Here is a 27804-nt window from a genome sequence, read left to right on the forward strand (position 1 = left end):
TCACGCTGAGGAAGGCTCTGGGGCCGAAACGTCCACACTGTTGTTTGAAGGCTCTGGGGCTGAAACGTCCACACTGTTGTTTGAAGGCTCTGGGGCCGAAACGTCCACACTGTTGTTTGAAGGCTCTGGGGCCGAAACGTCCACACTGTTGTTTAGATTCACGCTGAGGAAGGCTCTGGGGCCCAAACGTCCACACTGTTGTTTGAAGGCTCTGGGGCCGAAACGTCCACACTGTTGTTTGAAGGCTCTGGGGCTGAAACGTCCACACTGTTGTTTGAAGGCTCTGGGGCTGAAACGTCCACACTGTTGTTTGAAGGCTCTGGGGCTGAAACGTCCACACTGTTGTTTGAAGGCTCTGGGGCTGAAACGTCCACACTGTTGTTTAGATTCACGCTGAGGAAGGCTCTGGGGCCCAAACGTCCACACTGTTGTTTGAAGGCTCTGGGGCCGAAACGTCCACACTGTTGTTTGAAGGCTCTGGGGCTGAAACGTCCACACTGTTGTTTGAAGGCTCTGGGGCTGAAACGTCCACACTGTTGTTTGAAGGCTCTGGGGCTGAAACGTCCACACTGTTGTTTGAAGGCTCTGGGGCTGAAACGTCCACACTGTTGTTTGAAGGCTCTGGGGCCCAAACGTCCACACTGTTGTTTGCTGCTGGAGGGAAACAAAATAAAACTTAAATCCTTCCAGGATACAACGTGAGTGCTGGTATTGTTTTCTACAGTCCAAACCACACCAATGCAACTCCTTGCCACTGCCATTGGGGATAATGGTAAGGAGTTGCGTGGCGAGTCATTGGTGTTGGTTTGGGCCTATAAGTTCTACTGGATCTCTTCTCCACTCGTCCCTCCCTAACCTCTAGTACATTTGTTTAGTTTGTCATCATAGCTTAATTTTTGTTTCGTTTTTCATCTGTGAAAGAAGGTAGTCGACGAACAAGGTATAGTCGCCGAACAAGTAGTCTCACGTTGCCAGACTGTTGCCTCTCGCAATTTCCAAACGCTTCTGTCATACAGTCTGGAGCAACGGAAGCTCTGATCATGAGTAAAATATAAATGCTTCCGTCGTACAGTCTGGAGCAACGGAAGCTCTGATCATGAGTAAAATATAAATGCTTCCGTCGTACAGACTGGAGCAACGGAAGCTCTGATCATGAGTAAAATATAAATGCTTCAGTCATACAGTCTGGAGCAACGGAAGCTCTGATCATGAGTAAAATATAAATGCTTCCGTCGTACAGTCTGGAGCGACGGAAGCTCTGATCATGAGTAAAATATAAATGCTTCCGTCATACAGTCTGGAGCAACGGAAGCTCTGATCATGAGTAAAATATAAATGCTTCCGTCATACAGTCTGGAGCAACGGAAAAAAATATATTTTCGTGAACAGAAATGGCAGCATCCTTACTCGGATTTCGGGAGGTGTAGTTCCAGACTCTATATAGCATTCAGGAGGTGTAGTTCCAGACTATATGAGACCACCGAACAAGGTATAGTGGACGAACATTTTTCTGTCATAGTTTTAGTAGATGGAATCAACACTGTCCCAAAACGATCACATCACACAGGAGGTCAGGGAAAAAAAACATCTTTCAAAGATTTATTACAAAACGCCAAACATGTCAAACAGGATGAATTCTATTGGCAAAACACGATAACAGACCAAAGCAGAACGGAGAAAAACAGAATACACACACACGCGCGCACACACACACACACACACACACACACACACACACACAATGACTCTAAATGCAAAACCTCTGCCGATATCGTTGGAATAATAATAATAAAACAAAACGGAAAAAGCAAAAGAAAGAGAACGGGGTCATGAGGAAACTAAGTACCAAGCGGGTTTGGTTTCATGTTTTTTTTTTTTTCATTATATATAATTTGTCACGACGTGCGCGTGATTGTGTGTGTGTGTGTGTGTGTGTGGACGGGGATTAGCGCTCGCTGGGTGTATATAGTGTTGGTGTTTACCTCAATTTTCTTTTTTTTTAAAAACTTTTCTGGGTTTTTTCCGCCTCCGTAGTTGATCACACTACGGCATCACACGTCAAAAGTGGCAGATCTACGAGCGTTTGGAGCTCGTAGATACGCTCGATGCTTCGGAATCGGAATCCTGACGAGTAACAGTTTTTTTCTGTCGGCCAGAAACCTTGTATCTCCGTATTTCCAAAAAGAAAAAAACGTTTAAATGTTTTTCTTTCCATAAATGAACACCCTGCCTTGTGATCTGCCGATCTACAAGCTCACAACACGTCACGGCGAGACCCGTCGCCAGCTTGTAAGTCGTCGTTTTAATGTCGCCGCCGCGTCTAATGGGCGACCGTCCGATCCAATGGGAAGCCTTAACACAAGCTTTGGATCCAACCGGAAAACGGCAGCGTCTTTTCCCCGTTTCCTGAAAAATAGTGAACGTGTTTCCGAACAGGTTATTCCCCCCCCCCCGCCCAGACAGCGACCACATGCAACCGATAAGTGATAACCTCGGGAAGCTCCACCCCCAGAATCCTTTCTCTTCAAGCTCCACCCCCAGCATCCTTTCTCTTCAAGCTCCACCCCCAGCCCAGCCACCTTTCTCGTCAGCCTATGGAAAATACATAAATAGCTTCACAATTAAATTAAAAAATAGAGTTCCAAATAATTCCAAGCAGGAAAATGTTAGTATTCACAAGCAGGCAGTACCTCGTTTGTGCTTCAAAGTCCACAAGCACAAAAAAACTAAACAAAACAAAACAATAAAACAAACAAAAAAAAGAATTAAGAGAGTCCTCGAGTTTGTTTTTGCATTGTGTCCTGTACAAGCTTCCAGGTTGCACCGCCCACCTGACCGCGTGTGTGTGTGTGTGTGTGTGTGTGTGTGTGTGTGTGTGTGTGTGTGCGCGCGTTGGGTATGGTTGGGGCGTCTAGGTTTGGCTTAGCCTCCTAATACAGCCTCTCTTGAAATCTTCTGGTGAATCTCATTCAACACCATTAATATATATATATGTTATATATATATATATATATATATATATAATTACAACTTGTGTTTCAAAGTCTTAAACAGGCCGTTTAGAAGAAGTGCAGTTCCCTCCCCCTGAAATGTGGTGAAAACGTCGATCTGTCAAAATATGAAATCCAGTTTGTGACGTCATTACGTCATTACGTCATTACGCCATTACGTCATTACGTCATTGCGTCATTACGTCATTGCGTCATTACGTCATCACGTCATTACGTCATTACCTCATTACGTCATTACCTCATTACGTCATTACGTCATTACGTCATCGACGTCATTACGTCATCACATCATTACCTCATTACGTCATCTACGTCATCATGTCATTACGTCATTACCTCATTACGTCATTACCTCATTACGTCATTACGTCATTACGTCATCGACGTCATTACGTCATTACGCCATTACGTCATCACATCATTACCTCATTACCTCATTACATCATTACGTCATTACGTCATCACATCATTACCTCATTACGTCATTACATCATTACGTCATTACGTCATCACATCATTACCTCATTACGTCATTACATCATTACGTCATTACGTCATTACCTCATTACATCATCTACGTCATTACGTCATTACGTCATTACGGAGAATATTTTCACGGGGATATTTTGTCCAAAATACTGTAAAATCAGCGGCGGGTTCTTGCAGAGCTACAATCTTACACACACACACACACATACACACACACACACACGCACATACACACACACACACATGCACACACACACACACACACACACACACACAAACATTTGTATTACTATATTTGTGAGGAAATCAACATTTCAGTGTTGAAAACTACTGGAAAAAATGACATTAGTCTGGCTCACATAATGGGCTCACATCAGTCATAACTAATGCTAAACCGTAAAACCTAACCTCCTAACCTCCTAACCTCCTAACACTTGGAGTGCATTAAAAAAGTAATAATCAAAGATCATGTAATCTAAAAGCTCCATTTCTCCTGTGAGTGAGGAACAGACTGTGGGGACGACTGGTCCTAACAACCATAGTAATACAAGTACACACACACACACACACACACACACGCACGCACGCACGCACACACACACACGCACGCACGCACGCACGCACGCACGCACGCACGCACGCACGCACGCACACACGCACGCACGCACGCACGCACACACGCACGCACGCACGCACGCACACACGCACGCACACACGCACACAGAGTCGAGGCCGTGTTGATGACGAGACACCATGGCTTTCAGTTTGAACCTGATCGGATTTCATATCTCGTTAAAACGCTTAATAATACTACTAGTAATAATAACAGCGAGAGAGAATAATTTAACAAACGGGAACGTCGTGGAACATCGAACGGGCCATAACGGTGGCCAACCAATCGGAACGATAGCCCAGATCAAAGTGGGTTTTCGTGGAAGTCGGTGATTCTAAGACGGTTCTCACGGACCCCCCCCCCCACACCCACCGTGGACCCCCCCGAGGACCCCCCGCCACTTTGAGTGTACGACACGGAAACCAAATGTCCATCCGGTTACAGACCTGTGAAAGGGTTCCCCCCCCCCCCCCCCCCCCAGGGCCCCCCAGGGACCCCCCAGGACCCCCCCAGGGACCCCCCAGGGCCCCCCCAGGGACCCCCGCTTTGAGAACCGCTGCTCTAAGTGCAGAACCACAAAAAAAAACATTTCAAACATTTCCCTTTCACTTTTTCTTCAAACTCGTTCGAACATTTTCAAAATGTTATTTTTTTTTTTTTACGCATTTAAAAAAATTGCAGATCGACAAGCTCAGAACGCACTTTGTTGCGGCACATTCTAAGCTTGTAGATCTGATATCTTTGTGGTACAGGGTTTGGGTGGTCAGTTTGCACTCAGAGATGTTTCAGTCTAATCATAACGACCCACCGCAGTCAGTCTAGTCCCGTCTCGTACATTTCTACCTTTTGAACGCCGAAATGTAGGGAGTGTTTTTAGGCCCTACGCTCATGTTGGCAAGAATCTGGGCCTCTTATTCCCTTCACGGCTGGTGTTACCCTGTTTGACCAGAATGGAACAGAGCCTTCATTAACATCATTAACACTGACTCTGTTTGACCAGAATGGAACAGAGCCTTCATTAGTATCATTAACACTGACTCTGTTTGACCAGAATGGAACAGAGCCTTCATTAGTATCATTAACACTGACTCTGTTTGACCAGAATGGAACAGAGCCTTCATTAACATCATTAACACTGACTCTGTTTGACCAGAATGGAACAGAGCCTTCATTAGCATCATTAACACTGACTCTGTTTGACCAGAATGGAACAGAGCCTTCATTAGCATCATTAACACTGACTCTGTTTGACCAGAATGGAACAGAGCCTTCATTAACATCATTAACACTGACTCTGTTTGACCAGAATGGAACAGAGCCTTCATTAGCATCATTAACACTGATTCTGTTTGACCAGAATGGAACAGAGCCTTCATTAACATCATTAACACTGACTCTGTTTGACCAGAATGGAACAGAGCCTTCATTAGCATCATTAACACTGACTCTGTTTGACCAGAATGGAACAGAGCCTTCATTAACATCATTAACACTGACTCTGTTTGACCAGAATGGAACAGAGCCTTCATTAACATCATTAACACTGACTCTGTTTGACCAGAATGGAACAGAGCCTTCATTAGCATCATTAACACTGACTCTGTTTGACCAGAATGGAACAGAGCCTTCATTAGCATCATTAACACTGACTCTGTTTGACCAGAATGGAACAGAGCCTTCATTAACATCATTAACACTGACTCTGTTTGACCAGAATGGAACAGAGCCTTCATTAGCATCATTAACACTGACTCTGTTTGACCAGAATGGAACAGAGCCTTCATTAGCATCATTAACACTGACTCTGTTTGACCAGAATGGAACAGAGCCTTCATTAGCATCATTAACACTGACTCTGTTTGACCAGAATGGAACAGAGCCTTCATTAGTATCATTGGTAACACCATGGCCTCTTTTCCACCAAACAAATATCTTTGGTTCCAGAACTGGTTCCGTTCTAGATTCTTGGAACCTTTTGGTGCTTTCACGGAACCGGCGGCCATTTTCTTTTTCCGTTTCCAGTTCAGGATTCTGAACCAGTTCGTTTCCACCGGTGGGAACACTCTGAACTGGGTCAATATTAGGTGGGAGGGGAAAAGAACCGAACCGGTTCGGCTCAAACCCGGGTAAGGAAGAGGCCCGATCTCTCGCCAACATGGCCACTGTGCATAGATAAGAGCCTGTTTCTTGCCAATATGGCTGCCGTGCGTATGGGGAGTATAGGGACCTATTGTGGATAACACACCAATATGGCTGCCGTGCGTATGGGGAGTATAGGGACCTATTGTGGATAACACATCCGAGTGTGTGTATATATATATATATATATATATATATATATATATATAAAAGACCATTTGAATGGCTCGGGGGAAGGGTTGATTGAAGGGTTCATGTGGATTGAAGGGTTGACTGAACAGGCTGGGTTGAGCTGAGAAAACAACAGGATGTTGTGAGGAAACAACAGGATGTTGTTAGGTTGTGTTGAGCTGAGAAAACAACAAATCAAATGTTTGTTCATAATGTAGTTTTAAAATGAGCAACGTTTCTGTGTGAGCGTTCGTTTAATAAGTGTGGGCTGCGACGCGGTGTCCCCCCCTCCCCTGTTACTGTACTGTACTGTACTGTACTGTACTGTACTGTACTGTACTGTACTGTACTGTACTGTACTGTACTGTACTGTACTGTACTGTAACTCAATACCAAGGCAGAGTGTGTGTGGGCTTGTAGATCGGCTATTAAAACATTTTTTTTTAAACTTGTGAAATGGGACATTCTGCACAATGACTAATTTTACTTTTGGTACTTCTCCATTACAGTCAACACTACTTGTACTGAAACATACTAAACAGTGTCTTCATGAATACATGCGCAATTAAACTCATATCACTTGTGTAGCATATTGGGCTGACCAGTTGACCCAGTTGACCCCACTGGGGCTGGCCAGTTGACCTACTGGGGCTGGCCAGTTGACCCCACTGGGGCCTACTGGTTGACCTACTGGGGCTCACTGGGGCTGGCCAGTTGACCCCACTGGGGCTGGCCAGTCGACCTACTGGGGCCTACTGGTTGACCTACTGGGGCTCACTGGGGCTGGCCAGTTGACCCCACTGGGGCCTACTGGTTGACCTACTGGGGCTCACTGGGGCTGGCCAGTTGGACAACTTTAAAGCCAAAATTATCTCAGTTTCACGGTGCGCGCTGTTACTGCACTCTGGCATTGTAGGGCAGTGTAGATAGGTAGGTAAGTGGGTAGGTATGTAGGTAAGTAGGTAGGTAGATAGGAAGGTAGGTATGTAGATAGGTAAGTTAGGTAGGTAAGTATGTAGGTAGGTATTGGGCTAGGTTTCTAAGTTAGTTATCTAGGGTAGTTCGATGATCAAACAGTAAGAATGGACACTAATGTAATGTTTGACTTGTAAAGTAAATCCAAAGCCTATTCATTCCCTTTGAGCGACGACGGGGCGAGTAATAATAATAATAATAATAATATCTCATATGGACACGACAACACCACCTATATCCATGACCATATATGGAGATAGACGTTAACGAGCCAATACAGTCACACAGTTACAGCATCCACAGTCTGATGGGTGGCGGGGGGGAGGGGCATCAGGTTGTTTGTGGGCGGGGCTGGCTGTCTGTCACGGCGGCGGCGGGTCCTGATTGGTTCATTCATTCCGAGTCCGTGCTGTCCATGGGCGACGCCCCTCCGTCCCCCCCCAGGTCCATCATCAGCGCTCTGGCCCCTCCCCCTCCTCCCCCTCCTCCCTGCATGGCCTTGAGGATGGCGGTGGCCCCGCCCCCCAGGCTGCCGCCGCCGTGTCCCCCCCCATCCCCTCCCCCCCCCCCCCGCCTCCCGGTGGGTCTTCTTGTGTCGGGAGAAGCTGGAGGAGTGCATGAAGGTCTTACTGCACAGCGTGCACCTGTACAGCTTCCTGCCACCGCCGCCAGAAGAGGGCGCCACCACCGCCACCGTGGTGAGCTGTGAAAGCGCGCCGTGCGACTTCTCGTGCGAGCGCACCTCGGCGCGCCGGTGGAACGCCTTGCCGCAGAAGCCGCAGGCGAACTTGCCGCCGCCGCCTTGCCGCTGCCCCCCTCCCCCTCCCCCTCCCCCTCCTCGGTGGGTCTGCATCATGTGGCGCGCCAGGCTGGAGGCGTGGCTAAAGCACTTGCCGCACTGGCCGCAGACGTGGGAGCCGGCGACGCCTCGCCTGCGCCCCCCTCCTCCTCCTCCTCCCCCCCTCAATGCCACCGCCATCGCGACTCTTCCTCCCTCCTCCTCGTCCTCATCGTCCTCCTCCTCCTCCTCCTCGGAGGCCGGGGGGGAGGGATGGTGGTGGTGGAGCGGCGGGGGGGCGGTGGCCCCCCGCTTGGCCCCTCCTCCTCCCCCCCGGCGCCTGCCCCCCCCTCCCCCGCGGCGCCGGTTCTTCTTGCACAGCGTGTAGAAGTTGGGCTTGTCCCGCGAGCACAGCTTGAGGCGGATCTTCAGGTCCGACGAGCTCTCCCCTCCCCCCATCAGGGCCTCCTTAGCGCCCCCTGCTGACGCGTAGCTCTCTGCTCCCCCCATCAGGGCCTCCTTGCTGCCGTAGCCGCCGAGAAGCTCCTTCACGTGGTTCACCTGACGGGGGGGGGGGGGGGGGGGGGCATATCGCAACATGTTAACACAATCTATGCTAAACTCGAGAAATCTCGAGTTTATGTAGGCTATTATTAAAAAAGGTTGAAAACCACTGACTGCACTACAACAACAACAACGACAACAACAACGACAACAACAACGACAACAACAGTGCTTCATCACCTGGTGCTTGGAGAGGTGGGTGGAGGTCCTGAAGGTCATGTCACACTGTGGACAGGCGTAGAACTTCTCTCCTCCGCCCAGCTGAGACGCCGCGACGGAGCCGAGGAGCTGGTGGTGGTTCAGCTCCGACGCCGACGCCTTGCCCTCGCCCCCCCGCTGCCTCCGCTTGCCCTTGCGGCCCTTGTTGGGGGACTTGAACCCACGGCGGCGCAGGTGGGCGTTGGGCGGCGACACGTCGCTGTCCTTATTGGGCATTCCTTTGGGAATAGGAGGGGAATAGGGAACAGAGTTGTCATCCCGGCCGTTTCACTCATATGGATATGAAGAATCAACTGACTGGGAGAAAACACTATTGTTTCTGCTGCTGAATTAGTTACATTTTTGCTAGAAACAGACTGTATCATTATATGAGTGACTGACTGTTGCAAACGATACAGAGACACCTCCCCGACAATATAACGATACAGAGACACCTCCCTGACAATATAACGATACAGAGACACCTCCCTGACAATATAACGATACAGAGACACCTCCCCGACAATATAACGATACAGAGACACCTCCCCGACAATATAACGATACAGAGACACCTCCCCGACAATATAACGATACAGAGACACCTCCCTGACAATATAACGATACAGAGACACCTCCCCGACAATATAACGATACAGAGACACCTCCCTGACAATATAACGATACAGAGACACCTCCCCGACAATATAACGATACAGAGACACCTCCCCGACAATATAACGATACAGAGACACCTCCCCGACAATATAACGATACAGAGACACCTCCCCGACAATATAACGATACAGAGACACCTCCCCGACAATATAACGATACAGAGACACCTCCCTGACAATATAACGATACAGAGACACCTCCCCGACAATATAACGATACAGAGACACCTCCCTGACAATATAACGATACAGAGACACCTCCCCGACAATATAACAATACAGAGACACAGGAAGAGTAGCTGCTACTATGATGTAATGTATTGTATGTGTGGACCCCAGGAAGAGTAGCTGCTACTATGATGTAATGTATTGTATGTGTGGACCCCAGGAAGAGTAGCTGCTACTATGATGTAATGTATTGTATGTGTGGACCCCAGGAAGAGTAGCTGCTACTATGATGTAATGTATTGTATGTGTGGACCCCAGGAAGAGTAGCTGCTACTATGATGTAATGTATTGTATGTGTGGACCCCAAGAAGAGTAGCTGCTACTATGATGTAATGTATTGTATGTGTGGACCCCAGGAAGAGTAGCTGCTACTATGATGTAATGTATTGTATGTGTGGACCCCAAGAAGAGTAGCTGCTACTATGATGTAATGTATTGTATGTGTGGACCCCAGGAAGAGTAGCTTCTACTATGATGTAATGTATTGTATGTGTGGACCCCAGGAAGAGTAGCTGCTACTATGATGTAATGTATTGTATGTGTGGACCCCAAGAAGAGTAGCTGCTACTATGATGTAATGTATTGTATGTGTGGACCCCAGGAAGAGTAGCTTCTACTATGATGTAATGTATTGTATGTGTGGACCCCAGGAAGAGTAGCTGCTACTATGATGTAATGTATTGTATGTGTGGACCCCAGGAAGAGTAGCTTCTACTATGATGTAATGTATTGTATGTGTGGACCCCAGGAAGAGTAGCTGCTACTATGATGTAATGTATTGTATGTGTGGACCCCAGGAAGAGTAGCTTCTACTATGATGTAATGTATTGTATGTGTGGACCCCAGGAAGAGTAGCTTCTACTATGATGTAATGTATTGTATGTGTGGACCCCAGGAAGAGTAGCTTCTACTGTACTATGATGTAATGTATTGTATGTGTGGACCCCAGGAAGAGTAGCTTCTACTGTACTATGATGTAATGTATTGTATGTGTGGACCCCAGGAAGAGTAGCTTCTACTGTACTATGATGTAATGTATTGTATGTGTGGACCCCAGGAAGAGTAGCTTCTACTATGATGTAATGTATTGTATGTGTGGACCCCAAGAAGAGTAGCTTCTACTATGATGTAATGTATTGTATGTGTGGACCCCAAGAAGAGTAGCTTCTACTATGATGTAATGTATTGTATGTGTGGACCCCAAGAAGAGTAGCTGCTACTATGATGTAATGTATTGTATGTGTGGACCCCAGGAAGAGTAGCTTCTACTAAGATGTAATGTATTGTATGTGTGGACCCCAGGAAGAGTAGCTTCTACTATGATGTAATGTATTGTATGTGTGGACCCCAAGAAGAGTAGCTGCTACTATGATGTAATGTATTGTATGTGTGGACCCCAAGAAGAGTAGCTGCTACTATGATGTAATGTATTGTATGTGTGGACCCCAAGAAGAGTAGCTGCTACTATGATGTAATGTATTGTATGTGTGGACCCAAAGAAGAGTAGCTGCTACTATGATGTAATGTATTGTATGTGTGGACCCCAAGAAGAGTAGCTGCTACTATGATGTAATGTATTGTATGTGTGGACCCCAGGAAGAGTAGCTGCTACTATGATGTAATGTATTGTATGTGTGGACCCCAGGAAGAGTAGCTGCTACTATGATGTAATGTATTGTATGTGTGGACCCCAGGAAGAGTAGCTGCTACTATGATGTAATGTATTGTATGTGTGGACCCCAAGAAGAGTAGCTGCTACTATGATGTAATGTATTGTATGTGTGGACCCCAGGAAGAGTAGCTTCTACTATGATGTAATGTATTGTATGTGTGGACCCCAAGAAGAGTAGCTGCTACTATGATGTAATGTATTGTATGTGTGGACCCCAGGAAGAGTAGCTACATATGATGTAATGTATTGTATGTGTGGACCCCAGGAAGAGTAGCTTCTACTGTACTATGATGTAATGTATTGTATGTGTGGACCCCAGGAAGAGTAGCTTCTACTGTACTATGATGTAATGTATTGTATGTGTGGACCCCAGGAAGAGTAGCTTCTACTATGATGTAATGTATTGTATGTGTGGACCCCTGGAAGAGTAGCTTCTACTGTACTATGATGTAATGTATTGTATGTGTGGACCCCAAGAAGAGTAGCTGCTACTATGATGTAATGTATTGTATGTGTGGACCCCAAGAAGAGTAGCTGCTACTATGATGTAATGTATTGTATGTGTGGACCCCAGGAAGAGTAGCTTCTACTATGATGTAATGTATTGTATGTGTGGACCCCAAGAAGAGTAGCTGCTACTATGATGTAATGTATTGTATGTGTGGACCCCAAGAAGAGTAGCTGCTACTATGATGTAATGTATTGTATGTGTGGACCCCAGGAAGAGTAGCTGCTACTATGATGTAATGTATTGTATGTGTGGACCCCAAGAAGAGTAGCTTCTACTATGATGTAATGTATTGTATGTGTGGACCCCAAGAAGAGTAGCTTCTACTATGATGTAATGTATTGTATGTGTGGACCCCAAGAAGAGTAGCTGCTACTATGATGTAATGTATTGTATGTGTGGACCCCAGGAAGAGCAGCTGCTACTATGATGTAATGTATTGTATGTGTGGACCCCAGGAAGAGTAGCTGCTACTATGATGTAATGTATTGTATGTGTGGACCCCAGGAAGAGTAGCTTCTACTATGATGTAATGTATTGTATGTGTGGACCCCAGGAAGAGTAGCTGCTACTATGATGTAATGTATTGTATGTGTGGACCCCAAGAAGAGTAGCTTCTACTATGATGTAATGTATTGTATGTGTGGACCCCAAGAAGAGTAGCTTCTACTATGATGTAATGTATTGTATGTGTGGACCCCAGGAAGAGTAGCTTCTACTATGATGTAATGTATTGTATGTGTGGACCCCAAGAAGAGTAGCTTCTACTATGATGTAATGTATTGTATGTGTGGACCCCAGGAAGAGTAGCTTCTACTATGATGTAATGTATTGTATGTGTGGACCCCAAGAAGAGTAGCTTCTACTATGATGTAATGTATTGTATGTGTGGACCCCAGGAAGAGTAGCTTCTACTATGATGTAATGTATTGTATGTGTGGACCCCAGGAAGAGTAGCTTCTACTATGATGTAATGTATTGTATGTGTGGACCCCAGGAAGAGTAGCTGCTACTATGATGTAATGTATTGTATGTGTGGACCCCAGGAAGAGTAGCTTCTACTATGATGTAATGTATTGTATGTGTGGACCCCAGGAAGAGTAGCTTCTACTATGATGTAATGTATTGTATGTGTGGACCCCAAGAAGAGTAGCTTCTACTATGATGTAATGTATTGTATGTGTGGACCCCAGGAAGAGTAGCTTCTACTATGATGTAATGTATTGTATGTGTGGACCCCAAGAAGAGTAGCTTCTACTATGATGTAATGTATTGTATGTGTGGACCCCAGGAAGAGTAGCTTCTACTATGATGTAATGTATTGTATGTGTGGACCCCAGGAAGAGTAGCTGCTACTATGATGTAATGTATTGTATGTGTGGACCCCAAGAAGAGTAGCTGCTACTATGATGTAATGTATTGTATGTGTGGACCCCAGGAAGAGTAGCTGCTACTATGATGTAATGTATTGTATGTGTGGACCCCAGGAAGAGTAGCTTCTACTATGATGTAATGTATTGTATGTGTGGACCCCAAGAAGAGTAGCTTCTACTATGATGTAATGTATTGTATGTGTGGACCCCAAGAAGAGTAGCTTCTACTATGATGTAATGTATTGTATGTGTGGACCCCAGGAAGAGTAGCTTCTACTATGATGTAATGTATTGTATGTGTGGACCCCAAGAAGAGTAGCTTCTACTATGATGTAATGTATTGTATGTGTGGACCCCAGGAAGAGTAGCTTCTACTATGATGTAATGTATTGTATGTGTGGACCCCTGGAAGAGTAGCTTCTACTATGATGTAATGTATTGTATGTGTGGACCCCAAGAAGAGTAGCTTCTACTATGATGTAATGTATTGTATGTGTGGACCCCAGGAAGAGTAGCTTCTACTATGATGTAATGTATTGTATGTGTGGACCCCTGGAAGAGTAGCTTCTACTATGATGTAATGTATTGTATGTGTGGACCCCAAGAAGAGTAGCTTCTACTATGATGTAATGTATTGTATGTGTGGACCCCAGGAAGAGTAGCTGCTACTATGATGTAATGTATTGTATGTGTGGACCCCAGGAAGAGTAGCTTCTACTATGATGTAATGTATTGTATGTGTGGACCCCAGGAAGAGTAGCTTCTACTAAGGTAGTAGCTAATGGGGATCCAAATAAACAAATAAACTTCGGCCTGGCAAGTCATCGACGGCTGACGCATAACAGCTGACGCTCTTAAAGAGCACAAAGCCATCGACGGTCACATTATTATTGCGTCGTCAATATCGCTGAAAATAATCTGGATTATGTTTTGAGATCGCTTCAAATTTACCGATATGGGATTTTTGTGGCCGATATGGCCAATTTCGATACGCTGCAGCCATTAAGATCTGGAACACATCCGTGTCACCCTTATCTTAAAAGCACTTTAAGCATTATTTTAAACCTCGTGCTGCGCTACAAGCTTGTACGTAGATCTGCTATTTTTTTTTAAATCTTAAAAATGTGTGCAACTATTTATATTGTTTGACAGGTAACATTTGGGGATGCGATGGTAATTCCGACGGAGCATTAGTCCGCACTGCGAGAACAACCAGCGCTGGGGACATGCGCTGCTCCCGTCTGGGGACGTGCGCTGCTCCCGTCTGGGGACGTGCGCTGCTCCCGCCTGGGGACGTGCGCTGCTCCCGCCTGGGGACGTGCGCTGCTCCCGTCTGGGGACGTGCGCTGCTCCCGTCTGGGGACGTGCGCTGCTCCCGCCTGGGGACGTGCGCTGCTCCCGCCTGGGGACGTGCGCTGCTCCCGTCTGGGGACGTGCGCTGCTCCCGTCTGGGGACGTGCGCTGCTCCCGCCGTGGGGACGTGCGCTGCTCCCGCCTGGGGACGTGCGCTGCTCCCGCCTGGGGACGTGCGCTGCTCCCGCCTGGGGACGTGCGCTGCTCCCGCCTGGGGACGTGCGCTGCTCCCGCCTGGGGACGTGCGCTGCTCCCGTCTGGGGACGTGCGCTGCTCCCGTCTGGGGACGTGCGCTGCTCCCGTCTGGGGACGTGCGCTGCTCCCGCCTGGGGACGTGCGCTGCTCCCGTCTGGGGACGTGCGCTGCTCCCGTCTGGGGACGTGCGCTGCTCCCGTCTGGGGACGTGCGCTGCTCCCGTCTGGGGACGTGCGCTGCTCCCGTCTGGGGACGTGCGCTGCTCCCGCCGTGGGGACGTGCGCTGCTCCCGCCGTGGGGACGTGCGCTGCTCCCGTCTGGGGACGTGCGCTGCTCCCGTCTGGGGACGTGCGCTGCTCCCGTCTGGGGACGTGCGCTGCTCCCGCCTGGGGACGTGCGCTGCTCCCGCCTGGGGACGTGCGCTGCTCCCGTCTGGGGACGTGCGCTGCTCCCGCCTGGGGACGTGCGCTGCTCCCGCCTGGGGACGTGCGCTGCTCCCGTCTGGGGACGTGCGCTGCTCCCGTCTGGGGACGTGCGCTGCTCCCGCCTGGGGACGTGCGCTGCTCCCGCCTGGGGACGTGCGCTGCTCCCGTCTGGGGACGTGCGCTGCTCCCGTCTGGGGACGTGCGCTGCTCCCGCCGTGGGGACGTGCGCTGCTCCCGCCTGGGGACGTGCGCTGCTCCCGCCTGGGGACGTGCGCTGCTCCCGCCTGGGGACGTGCGCTGCTCCCGCCTGGGGACGTGCGCTGCTCCCGCCTGGGGACGTGCGCTGCTCCCGTCTGGGGACGTGCGCTGCTCCCGTCTGGGGACGTGCGCTGCTCCCGTCTGGGGACGTGCGCTGCTCCCGCCTGGGGACGTGCGCTGCTCCCGTCTGGGGACGTGCGCTGCTCCCGTCTGGGGACGTGCGCTGCTCCCGTCTGGGGACATGTGCTGCTCCCGTCTGGGGACATGCGCTGCTCCCGCCGTGGGGACGTGCGCTGCTCCCGCCGTGGGGACGTGCGCTGCTCCCGCCGTGGGGACGTGCGCTGCTCCCGCCGTGGGGACGTGCGCTGCTCCCGCCGTGGGGACGTGCGCTGCTCCCGCCGTGGGGACATGCGCTGCTCCCGCCGTGCTTGCGGTTAGGGTCGGACGAATAATAGTGTCGGAACCACAGCCTGTATACCAACATTTACAACTCAAATCTTTGCTTCTGGGGGTCCCTGGGGGGGGGGGGGGGGTCATTCTGGGGGTCCCTGGGGGGGGGGGGGGTCATTCTGGGGGTCCCTGGGGGGGGGGGGGGGTCATTCTGGGGGTCCCTGGGGGGGGGGGGGGTCATTCTGGGGGTCCCTGGGGGGGGGGGGGTCATTCTGGGGGTCCCTGGGGGGGGGGGGGTCATTCTGGGGGTCCCTGGGGGGGGGGGGGTGGGGGGGGGGTCATTCTGGGGGTCCCTGGGGGGGGGGGGGTCATTCTGGGGGTCCCTGGGGGGGGGGGGGTGGGGGGGGGTCATTCTGGGGGTCCCTGGGGGGGGGGGGGGGTCATTCTGGGGGTCCCTGGGGGGGGGGGGGGGTCATTCTGGGGGTCCCTGGGGGGGGGGGCTCATTCTGGGGGTCCCTGGGGGGGGGGGGGGTCATTCTGGGGGTCCCTGGGGGGGGGGGGGTCATTCTGGGGGTCCCTGGGGGGGGGGTCATTCTGGGGGTCCCTGGGGGGGGGGGGTCATTCTGGGGGTCCCTGGGGGGGGGGGTCATTCTGGGGGTCCCTGGGGGGGGGGGGGGGGGGGGGTCCAAAAGTGCATTGATTGACAATTGTAGAGAACCTTTTGACACTTAACAGTTAACACAATGCTTAATGGTGCTGAAATAGCTTGTCTGTCAACTCCTTATTAGGAGCAGGATGTCGTCCCAACCCTGGACAAAGCCAACAGCATCAGAACTTTCATAATGCTCAGGAGAGCTCAAAAACCACACCACATCTTCCCTTCTTCACAGCTTTTCAATGCTAGGTTTGCACGGTCCATCTTCTTTCTTTCACTAAAGTCTCATAAACGCTGCATTACAGCTGGCTTCTAGGAGCCAAATACGTATCATTCTGGGGGTCCCTGGGGGGGGGGGGGGGGGGTCATTCTGGGTGTCCTCGACATGAAAAGGTTTTGGGAACCGCCGCTATAGTGGTGGAAAAAGTACTCAATTGTTTTACTTATAAGTTAAAAGTACCAATACTAAGTAATTAGAACTACTTCGTTACGAGTAAAAGTACGGAATTGAAAATACACTTGAGTAAAAGTACAAAAGTATCGGCATTAAAATGTACTTAAAGTAAAAAAGTAAAAGTACTCATTGTGCAGAATGTCCCATTTCAAGTTCAAAATGTGTAGAAAATCTTTTGAAAAATACATTTCTGCCTTATTTTCAAAAGGCAGAAATGTATAGGGTTGAACTGGTTAATTTATGTTTTCTAATCAACATTTTGAATCTCCAAAGTAACTAGTAACTAAGGTTTTCAAATAATTGTAATGAAGTAAAAAGTACAAATTTTGGCTCCGAGATGTAGTGGAGTAGAAGTAAAAGTATTGGAAATTGGAAATACCTCAAAATTGTACTCAAGTACAGTACTTAAGTAAAAAGTACTTACGTATGTCTAACCAATGACTAGTCTAAACTAAGTATGCACCCCACTTTCCACCACTGTTTTTTTTAGTGCCCCACCTTTGAACTTGAACTCCTTCTTGTGTACGAGGCGGTGCCGGGACAGGCTGGAGCTGTGGTTGAACTCCTTACCTTTGAACTTGAACTCCTTCTTGTGTACGAGGCGATGCCGGGACAGGCTGGAGCTGTGGTTGAACTCCTTACCTTTGAACTTGAACTCCTTCTTGTGTACGAGGCGGTGCCGGGAGAGGCTGGAGCTGTGGTTGAACTCCTTGCCACAGATGTTGCAGGGGTGTATGCGCCGCTTGCCGTGCAGACGCAGGTGGCTGCCCAGCATGCGGCTGCCCTTGAAGGCCATGCCGCAGTGCGGGCAGGTGTAGCTCAGCTCCGCCTTGACGGACGCCGCCAGCATGGCGGGACGCTTGGAGGGACTCGAACCGGCCACCTTGCCCGTGTGCGTCTGCTGGTGTCGATACAGGCTGGAGGCGTGGCTGCAACGGGACGGACGTGTGGAGGAGAGTTAACGCATGTAGACCTGAGTTAAAAACGTTCGCTCTGAACGAATATATATTCAAAGATTTGCGCCACATTTTTACGATTTTTCAAAAATAGCAGACCTACAAGCTTGTAGCGCGTCACTCGGTGGCGCGCTACAAAGATTGTGATTGTGATTGTGATTGTGAAAGATTGTGTTTGTTGTCATGATTTGTCACAACTCGAGGTGGCTTTGTACGACGCTTAAAAGGTCTTTAAATAAATACTTTTTGAAATGTCTATGGGAAAAATGAACGGGGAATCATTTCCTGGGCCCTGGTAGGGGGCGGGGCTGGGCCCTGGTAGGGGGCGGGACTGGGCCCTGGTAGGGGGCGGGACTGCAACGCTCTATAGCGATGACTAGGGGTGTAACGATACGTATCACGATACATGGTTGACGATACGATACATGGTTGACGATACGATACATGGTTGACGATACGATACATGGTTGACGATACGATACATGGTTGACGATACGATACATGGTTGACGATACGATACATGGACGGTATGGGTTTATTATGGATATTATCGATACAGTAACTATTTAAAATACATTGATATTATTTTAAACTAAGTAATTAAACCCCTCTTTTTATTTTTTCTTCTAAAAACTGCTAAATACCACACACAAGAATGTAGTATTGATACAATCGATTATTTCCATTGCAAAACGATACGATACATAGTCAATGTTGCTCTCTTCATTTCGATATACTTGATTCTTGAAATTAAAATCGATTTTTCGATGCATTTACTATATGGTTGCACCCCTAGCGTTGACTAGTGCAGAGTGGATGCGGTTATGGGATATATATATATATATGGGGCGATTCATCTAAGCATGCATTAATTGCGTTTGAAAAAAAACCAATGAATGCAATTAATTTCACAACTTAATGAACTCCTTTAAGGTATTTTGACCTGAGACCAGATTCTGAAAATGTCTTCTACATACTGACTTTCTATGTCAGTCGTTATCTACGAGCTTGTAGATCTTCTATTTTTCAATAGCTAAAGTATAACATAATGCTAACACCAAAAGGGGTTCCCGCCCAAAATGGGTTAAGGTATTTTGACAGCCACAAAAGGCTAGAACACGGAGTGGGTCACCTGTAGCACTTCCCACAGTAGGTGCATCGGTACTGCCTGTCGTCAGGGACGTAGTCCACCGGGTCCGAATCTCCGTCTCCCTCCTCCCCCTCCTCCTCCTCCTCTTCCTCCTCCTCGTCATCGTCGTCCTCTCCTTCTCCCTCCTCCTCCTCTTCCTCCTCCTCCTCCTCCCCCCCTGGCCCTGCCACGCCCGCCAGCGTGTACTCCTCGGGGTCCGAGTCCGTCTTGATCTCCACGCTCTGCTCGATCACCTCGCACGGGTACACCTCCTCGTAGGGCACGAAGAACGCCTCCTCGGCACCCTCCACCTGGAAACACCAAGTACACTTAATGAGAACGCTTCCTCTGCACCCTCCACCTGGAAACACCAAGTACACTTAATGAGAACGCTTCCTCTGCACCCTCCACCTGGAAACACCAAGTACACTTAATGAGAACGCTTCCTCTGCACCCTCCACCTGGAAACACCAAGTACACTTAATGAGAACGCTTCCTCTGCACCCTCCACCTGGAAACACCAAGTACACTTAATGAGAACGCTTCCTCTGCACCCTCCCCCTGGAAACACCAAGTACACTTAATGAGAACGCTTCCTCTGCACCCTCCCCCTGGAAACACCAAGTACACTTAATGAGAACGCTTCCTCTGCACCCTCCACCTGGAAACACCAAGTACACTTAATGAGAACGCTTCCTCTGCACCCTCCCCCTGGAAACACCAAGTACACTTAATAAGAACGCCTCCTCTGCACTCTCAATATTTTCATGTCAAGGAGCCCCAAAATTATCTGTATTTAGCCGCCGACCCCCCATCTGAAAATATGTGGTTCCAGAGACCCGCCCAGAAGCAAAGATTTGAGTTAAAAATGTTCACTCTGAAAGAATATATACACTCAAAGATTTGTGTCACATTTTCAAGATTTTTCATAAATAGCAGACCTACAAGCTCGTAGCGCGGCAGCTCTGCTATTTTTCAATAGCTAAAGTATAACATAATGCTTAAAACACCAAAAGGGGTTCCCGCCCAGAATGGGTTAATAAGAACACCATCTCTCCACCCTCCACCTGACAACAAGTACACTTCATCATCATCATCAACATTTTTCGCCCGCGGTCGAGATCATAGATTTCACAATGCCACGCCAGACTTCCCGCTCCTTCATTGCCATCCCTAGTTTCCTGCTTTACTGATGCCTGTGTCCCTAGCGATGACATCAGGGAACGAGTTTTCTACCTCTGGTCTGCTTTGAGGCAGGACTCCAGAGAAGAATTAAGGGAAGATATAACCTCATTGTCAGCTCTGTAGCAGTGGCCGGAAAACTGTGTTCTTCTGGATCGGACTAGTGTAGAAACACGGGGAAGGTTGCCGTATATTAGATTAGTCGATGGGTGGCTCTTCCAAGAGAGATTTTGCGCTCTCATTAGAAGGCGGGTGTAAGTGCCATCCAACCGATTCTCTAGTTTCTTTGAAAGTGTCCATGTCTCGGAGCCATAGAGTAGAATCGGCTCAGCGGTCGTCCTAAATATTTTTAATTTTAACACTTACTAAGCAGGGACGACCAGATCTTATGCATGTCATTGTAGGCTGACCAGGCCATACCCTTCCTAGTTTGAAAGTCCTTTTGGGAAGAAGATATATAATATGAACCCAAATACTTGTAGTCGTCAACCTGTTTCAGAGGAGTGTTGTTAAGTGTTTTGATAACGTGGTTATTGTTGGATAGGACAAGTACACTTAATGTTTGTTAGACTTCTACTCATGTCAATTTGTTATAATTATTGCACCCTTGATAAGATACGTAAAAATAAAATCTGTGTGATTATTGTAGATTTCATTAGGACCGTTTTATTCCCCCCCATTTCAATTGGGACACCATTATACTTTTAGTATACAAGCTACATGGATTCAGTAAAACCAAGTCCTCGTATGTGTTTCTATGACAATCCATGTCAGAGTCACTACAAAGTAAAGAAGACATTCTACATATATTTACATATCTGCCGATGGTAGGTATGTGTTCAAATGACTCATATTTATGCCACGTTTTAAACCTGGAAGAGCTTCCTTTGTGAATCTACATGAGTTTGTATTTATGACTCAACCCCCAGACGGACAAAAAAGTGTTGTTCTTTCTAATTAATTATTTGTTCTGCCTAAAACATTGTGTTTATTGTCATGATTTGTCACAACAAGAGTTGTCTTTGTCCGCGGCGTAAACGTCTGTAAATAAATACTTTCTGAAAAGTCTATGAGGAAAATGAACGGGATTTATTTTCCGGGTCTCTCGAGGGGGCGGGACTGCGACGCTCTATAACGAGCATTAGTGACGACCGCCAGGGCAGGGACACTCAAACAGCTGAACCTGTGGGCCACAGGGCAGGGACACTCAAACAGCTGAACCTGTGGGCCACAGGGCAGGGACACTCAAACAGCTGAACCTGTGGGCCACAGGGCAGGGACACTCAAACAGCTGAACCTGTGGGCCACAGGGCAGGGACACTCAAACAGCTGAACCTGTGGGCCACAGGGCAGGGACACTCAAACAGCTGAACCTGTGGGCCACAGGGCAGGGACACTCAAACAGCTGAACCTGTGGGCCACAGGGCAGGGACACTCAAACAGCTGAACCTGTGGGCCACAGGGCAGGGACACTCAAACAGCTGAACCTGTGGGCCACAGGGCAGGGACACTTAACAGCTGAACCTGTAGGACACAGGGCAGGGACACTCAAACAGCTGAACCTGTGGGCCACAGGGCAGGGACACTCAAACAGCTGAACCTGTGGGCCACAGGGCAGGGACACTCAAACAGCTGAACCTGTGGGCCACAGGGCAGGGACACTCAAACAGCTGAACCTGTGGGCCACAGGGCAGGGACACTCAAACAGCTGAACCTGTGGGCCACAGGGCAGGGACACTCAAACAGCTGAACCTGTGGGCCACAGGGCAGGGACACTCAAACAGCTGAACCTGTGGGCCACGTTACAACAATAGGGACTTTAAGCAACGACTGTTTTCAGGACGGCTCCGCTAGGCGGAAGTACGGGAGCTGTGACGCCGTCGCCGTAGCTGTCAAAATCGTTAAGCAAACAGCCATCGGCAACGGCGACATTGGTTCCCATGGTGACGCGTCTATGCAGCATGTGTCAAACTATTTTTTTTTAAACACCCCGTCGCGCGTCAGCTAACTTGCCGATATTGCTTAATTCTTACATGTGCTGGACATGATCAGTAGTGGAAAGAGGAAGGTGCTGCATGGAGCAATCTGTGTTGTTCTAAAACAGTTTTAATAAACATGGTTAATATGACATATGGTATTAGTGTTATTTATTCATTCAGAGCATGCCAACACATCACACAGCATAAGAGAGGTAATGGAGCAATCGGTGTAAATGTATGACAGCTATGATTTCAATAAACGTGGTTATGACATGGTGTTGTAGACACTACGTGGAAGTGTAGCTTCTTCTGTAGTAGAAAGGGCTGCGACGGAGAGCAGGTTTATGTATCGATCACTGATCCATTTCCGGTTGCCGTAGCCGACTGCCGTATCCGTCGTTGCTTACAGTCGCTAATGTCCAGTTGTCCAGGGACCAGCAGGGGCCGGTTGATAAAACATTCATGATACATGATTTTTCATATCAAGGCCCATTATTTATTCAGCATGTATTGATGTTGGTACCATTGGGAGAGAGAAAATAAACAATTATTCTACATTCTCTAATTGTTTAGACTTCTTGTAAATTAAGTAATGCAGACGTTTAACAATAATTTAACTCTTGAGAGCGTAAACATAATTTCACACTCTCAAGAGTTAAAGATCTAATAAGGGTCCACTTGGTTACCAACTTCCCATCATTTAGCTGCATTGGGACCACCTGGAATCCCCTCAAGGACCACTGGTGGTCCCTGGACCACTGGTTGAGAACCACTGGCATACACTGCATGTTAACTTAACGGGCAATTATGGGCACTGTATTTTGCCCGTAAACCTCAAGTTTAGCAGCATATACAGTTAATATACAATAATATACAGTTAATATACGATAATATACAGTTAATATACGATAATATACAGTTAATATACGATAATATACAGTTAATATACGATAATATACAGGTGTGATGGTACAATTCGTGAGTTTACCGGAGTTTGTTGGAAAGTTTAACGGGAGTTTCCTGTAATATACACATCCGTATTCCATGCTTTTTGCACAGTGATAATTAGGGACGTCCCAATACACTTTACAAATGGTAAATGGTAAATGGTGCATTTATATAGCGCCTTTATCCAAGGCGCTTTACAGAGATAGTGCATTACATTCACCCATTCACACACACATTCATACACCGATGGCAGCGGAAACCATGCAAGGCACCAACTAGCACATCGGGAGCAATTAGGGGTTCAGTGTCTTGCTCAAGGACACTTCGACAGTAACTCTGGGAGAGCCCAGGTTTGAACTGGCAACCTTGCGGTTACCATCCAGGCACTCTACCCCTGAGCCACCGCCGCCCCTGAAAACCACCTTTCCACACAGAAAGACAACGACACCGTCTCGTACCTTCATGAGCTGTTCTGCGGTCAGCAGCTCCGTGGTGGTCTGGTCGTCCTGCTCCTTCTTGACGCAGGAGATGGTGAACTTTGACCCCACCTCGGCCCACTTCACCACGTACTCGATGGGCTGCGTGTCCAGCTCCACCGTGATGAAGTCGGCGCCCAGCTGCGCATCCGACTCCGACGAGGTCAGCTCCACCCCCGTCTCACAGTCCACCTCCATCTCTGGCTCCTCGTTTAGGCCAGACCAGACCGGACTGGACGGACCGGCCGAAGGGAACAACGCGACCGCGGGCCGGGGGTGGGGAGGGGAATCGACCGGGGCGAGCCGGGCCGCCGCAACCTTTCCTGGATGGAGGTGGAGGTCCGATGGAGATCGATCAGCAGGGATGATGATGATGGTGGCGATTATTTTTGGGGGTTTTAGACGGTCCACTGCCCTGGGAGAGACATTAACACAATGGTCAGGCTTTGACGCTAAAAGGAAGGATGTCATCTACATTCTACAAGATCTACAAGCTCGTAGCGCGGCACTCGGTGCCGCGCTATGAGCTTGTAGATCTGCTATTTTTCAATGGCTAAAGTATAACGTAACGCTTAAAACACCAAAAGAGGTTCCCGCCCAAAATGGGTTAAGACACACAGGGCCCTATTATGCATGTCTTAAGTACCAGGTCTTATTACTTAACTTAAGACCTGGAGGCGTGATCAATGCCATTTGGCTATTCTGAGTGGCCAAACAGCATTGACCACGCCTCCAGGTCTTAAGTTAAGTCATAAGACCTGGTACTTAAGACACGCATAATAGGGCCTACAGTGATGTAAATAGGTTTTCAATGTAATGGGTCCCGGGACCCCGGGGGTGCTCTTTTAGACGGGTCCCAGGAACGTTTTATGAGTCCTACTTCAACGACGTTAGAGTACAGTACTGCGTACAGTATTGCATCCCAGGAGGACCCATCGGAGGGTGACATGATTGCGTCCTTTCTCAATGTAGTGAGTCTAAGGATGCAGGATGCAATACTGCAGACCAAGCAAGTGCTCGTTTGAGGAGGAGACGCGAACGTCTATAAACACAACACGAGATATCTGTCTAGACACCTGAACATGTCCAGAGCTGTCTTCTATAAACACAACAGCAGATATCTGTCTAAACACCTGAACGTGTCCAGAGCTCTGTCTTCTATAAACACAACAGCAGATATCTGTCTAGACACCTGAACATGTCCAGAGCTCTGTCTTCTATAAACACAACACGAGATATCTGTCTAGACACCTGAACGTGTCCAGAGCTCTGTCTTCTATAAACACAACACCAGATATCTGTCTAAACACCTGAACGTGTCCAGAGCTCTGTCTTCTATAAACACAACAGCAGATATCTGTCTAAACACCTGAACGTGTCCAGAGCTCTGTCTTCTATAAACACAACAGCAGATATCTGTCTAAACACCTGAACGTGTCCAGAGAGCTCTGTCTTCTATAAACACAACAGCAGATATCTGTCTAAACACCTGAACGTGTCCAGAGCTCTGTCTTCTATAAACACAACAGCAGATATCTGTCTAAACACCTGAACGTGTCCAGAGCTCTGTCTTCTATAAACACAACAGCAGATATCTGTCTAAACACCTGAACGTGTCCAGAGCTCTGTCTTCTATAAACACAACAGCAGATATCTGTCTAAACACCTGAACGTGTCCAGAGCTCTGTCTTCTATAAACACAACAGCAGATATCTGTCTAAACACCTGAACGTGTCCAGAGCTCTGTCTTCTATAAACACAACAGCAGATATCTGTCTAGACACCTGAACGTGTCCAGAGCTCTGTCTTCTATAAACACAACACGAGATATCTGTCTAGACACCTGAACGTGGCCAAAGCGCCACGTCTGCTTTGTTTTTGAGGAGACGCTAACCCCTCCTATGTCCAGCTTTTGGTGTTCGTTCAGACTTTGTCTATACACAAACTTCCCATTGACAATGAATGGACAATTTTACGTCCTATAGTGTCAAATAGGCATAGTGTCTATTTTACGTCAGGGTGATGTGCGATGATATGAGCGCCCCTCACTTCACACGGGTGTGATTTTCAATTATCATTTCAAAACATTTTGTTTTGAAAAGCATTGCGTGCTTTGTAGATCTGCTATTTTTCACTATGGTTTGGATCCTCAACCTTGGATCTCAGAGGGAGCGCCAGGCTGTTTTAAACCCAGCTGTTCACATCAAGGTCCATTTAATAGTCCTTCTGCATTTGAGCCACGGAACCACCATCTGATGACATTATAGCCTCTCACACCGAAACTAAAGAATATATGTTGGATTAGGATTATGCCGAATAAATGCCAAATAAATAATGGACATTGATATGAACAGGGTCTGATTGATTGATTGATTGATTTATGTATTAACAGTTTGCAGAATTTCACATTAAAAGCACAACTCAATACAGAGACTGTTAACTGTGGACCACACACTGCACTTAAGGTCCACCATGTTCACTTCCTCAGACCCAGTGATACACAGATACAAATATCCAAACACGTATATATGCTATGACATTAATAATTAGACGTTTGTTACACACACATAAAATATGCACGAGTAGTCCACCCACAGCAACAAACCCGTTCATAACGACATATCAACCCTCCTCAGGCCCATACATACATACATACATACATACAGATACATACATACATGCCAACAACACACACACTGATCATGTCTATTGTCTGTATACACGTCAAAAACCACTTCAATTAGCACACTGATCATTCCACGTTATGCCTCTCTGAGCTGTATTACACTATATTATATTATATTTATATATATATATAGGAGGGAAAATGCATTCCTCTGGCAGGACAACAGCCACAACAACCATCCATCCTGCTCTGCTGCCGTTACCGTTCATAGATATGATGACGGTGGTGAGGGTGATGACGGGGGAAACGGCCGAATATTATGTGAAAAAAAATTATATATATTTTTTAAATATATATAAATATGTGGCGAGCCGAGAGCTATAGAATCCTGCTGCCGACAATAAACAGGAAATACAGTTACAGTCTGCCGTGCGATGGGCGCAGCGCGGTGCATTGTGGGACGGAGCCAGGATTAAATGGATTGTTCTCCAGTCTGGACGGGGTGGGGGTGGTACGCGCCACGCGGTGACCCGGAGAAATGTGTGTCCCCCCTCCGGACGGGTGGGGTGGTACGCGCCATCCTGTGACCCCGTGGAAATGTGTCCCCCCCTCTCTCTCTCTCTCTCTCTCTCTCTCTCTCTCTCTCCCTTGAAACTAAAGTGGCGCTTTTTATTTTATTTTTTATTAAGTGGTGCAACCACTTCCTTAAGTGACTATGTGGGTGGGTGGGTGGCTGGGTGCGTCTGAGCACGAAAACAGCATGGTTGTTTTTCACCACCTGTGCGCAACCTAACACACACACAAACACACACACATATATTAACTGTATATATGGTGATTTCAGGTGTGCCAGTACAGTACAGTGACAGTACAGTAGGCCTACAGTAGAGGGTACAGTAGAGGGACCCCCACACGGTAACTCTGTCATTTCTCAACCGTTTCGGACGTGGGTGCGTTCCTGTGGGTCTAGACTCCCACCCGGGGACCCCCACACGGAGTTGGAACACTTACTTCACACGGGTGTGATTTTAATTTTTGTAATGTTTGTATTTAACCAGTAAACTCAGGTACTTAATCACAACATTAAAACACAGACATAATAATGATAACAATAATCGAAACTGCAAAACAGTTAAAGTCTCCCCCCCCCCACACACACACACGCACACACCACTATTTTTTGATGAATTGAACAAGGTGGACCCTCTTGTAAACAAGTGTAATGCTTAATTGGGTCGTCCACTCACAGTTAACAGTCTTTGTATTGAGTTTGTGCTTGAAATGTACTGTAATTCTGCAAACTGTTAATAAATATTTAAATCAATCAATCAATATTCCCCTTTTTGAGTGGTGTAAACCACTCCTACAACTGGCTTTGTTAG

General features: G+C 47.8%; 1 protein-coding gene across 1 annotated transcript; it reads right to left on the reverse strand.

The window, feature by feature from the left end:
• On the reverse strand, nucleotides 1–26717 carry LOC306918752 (uncharacterized protein; the record flags this gene model as incomplete). The annotated part of the gene is made up of 9 exons (XM_079531619.1): nucleotides 26685–26717; nucleotides 23779–24206; nucleotides 19400–19522; nucleotides 19215–19312; nucleotides 17769–18055; nucleotides 8921–9177; nucleotides 8438–8737; nucleotides 7973–8296; nucleotides 1–654 (listed from the first exon to the last, which is right to left on the reverse strand). Exons 1-9 carry the CDS (start codon nucleotides 26689–26691, stop codon nucleotides 1–3), a joined length of 2478 nt encoding a protein of 825 aa, XP_079387745.1. The 5' UTR covers nucleotides 26692–26717.
• Between the last annotated feature and the right edge of the window lie 1087 nt (nucleotides 26718–27804).

The sequence above is a fragment of the Electrona antarctica genome, assembly GCF_951216825.1.
Source record: "Electrona antarctica genome assembly, contig: scaffold_210, whole genome shotgun sequence".
Classification (NCBI taxonomy): Eukaryota; Metazoa; Chordata; class Actinopteri; order Myctophiformes; family Myctophidae; genus Electrona; species Electrona antarctica.